This window comes from Palaemon carinicauda, chromosome 27 (assembly GCF_036898095.1).
Source record: "Palaemon carinicauda isolate YSFRI2023 chromosome 27, ASM3689809v2, whole genome shotgun sequence".
NCBI classification, from domain to species: Eukaryota; Metazoa; Arthropoda; class Malacostraca; order Decapoda; family Palaemonidae; genus Palaemon; species Palaemon carinicauda.
This window is the reverse complement of record NC_090751.1, coordinates 47,248,047-47,248,892: the sequence shown is the minus strand read 5'-3', so window position 1 is coordinate 47,248,892 and position 846 is coordinate 47,248,047. Positions and strand designations below refer to the sequence as shown.

The 846-nt window shown below is 38.1% G+C and overlaps 1 protein-coding gene across 1 annotated transcript in view; it reads left to right on the top strand.

Moving 5' to 3' along the window:
• Positions 1–295, top strand: part of LOC137620890 (G-protein coupled receptor GRL101-like) — a 404,630-nt gene extending 404,335 nt beyond the window's left edge. The window contains exon 11 of the mRNA XM_068351335.1: positions 234–295. Within this exon, the coding sequence (XP_068207436.1) occupies positions 234–295 (62 nt within the window). The remainder of the gene's footprint in view (positions 1–233) is intronic.
• The last annotated feature ends 551 nt before the right edge of the window (positions 296–846 follow it).

Sequence of the window (846 nt, the reverse complement as noted above, 5' to 3'; positions counted from 1 at the left end):
AGTGATCATTTGGTCTTGAATTGGTCACAATTGTATGGTAGTGTTGATCGTGTTGTCCCTTTGAATGAGAATCTAGTCACCATAACTGATGGGTGTATCCCTTCTCGTGTGCTCAGGGACCCAGTGAAGGACAAACCATCGCTCAATTGTAGACGTGTTTATTTGGAGAAGCAGGAGGCCTATCATCTTTGGAAAGGTAACAGATTAGATTGACTTGAAATAACTATACTCAGCTTTAGAGCTTTGGCTCACGAGAGTTTATGCTTCAACTGAAAAGAATACAATTAAACCATAGAAGAAATCCTTGCTGGTACAAACCAGGTGCATAAGTAGTGGACTACCCTTAAATCTGCACTTTTTGGTGTAGATGCAATAGTTGCTCCTTTACTTAGACCAGATGGCTCTGTCACTCACTATCCAAAGGAAAAGGCAACCCTTTTGGTTGATGTGTTTGACAGTAAGCAGAGTAATGAAAAACTCAGAACTTCCCCATTCCTGTTTTCCTGAGGCAAAACTAATTATTTTAGCTTATCGATCTTATGAAATTAAAGCTCTCTTGATAGACCTTGGAGGATTGGACCCAAATGGTATTTTTCCTTTGTTTTTTATAAGGACGGCAGATTTCTTAGCTCCAAATTTACATGTTATATTGCGCAAGTTAGCAAGGAGCTTTTAGCACTTGTTGGAGAATCGGTAATTTTACTACACTATGTAAATGTTTATGGTAGCTCAAGTCCAAATAATGACCGCTGAATTTCCATAACTCCCACATTATATAAAGTTTTTGAACGTTTTTTGGCAAATAGTCTAAATAGGTTTGCCAAAGGTAATTATCTGTTCCCTAGT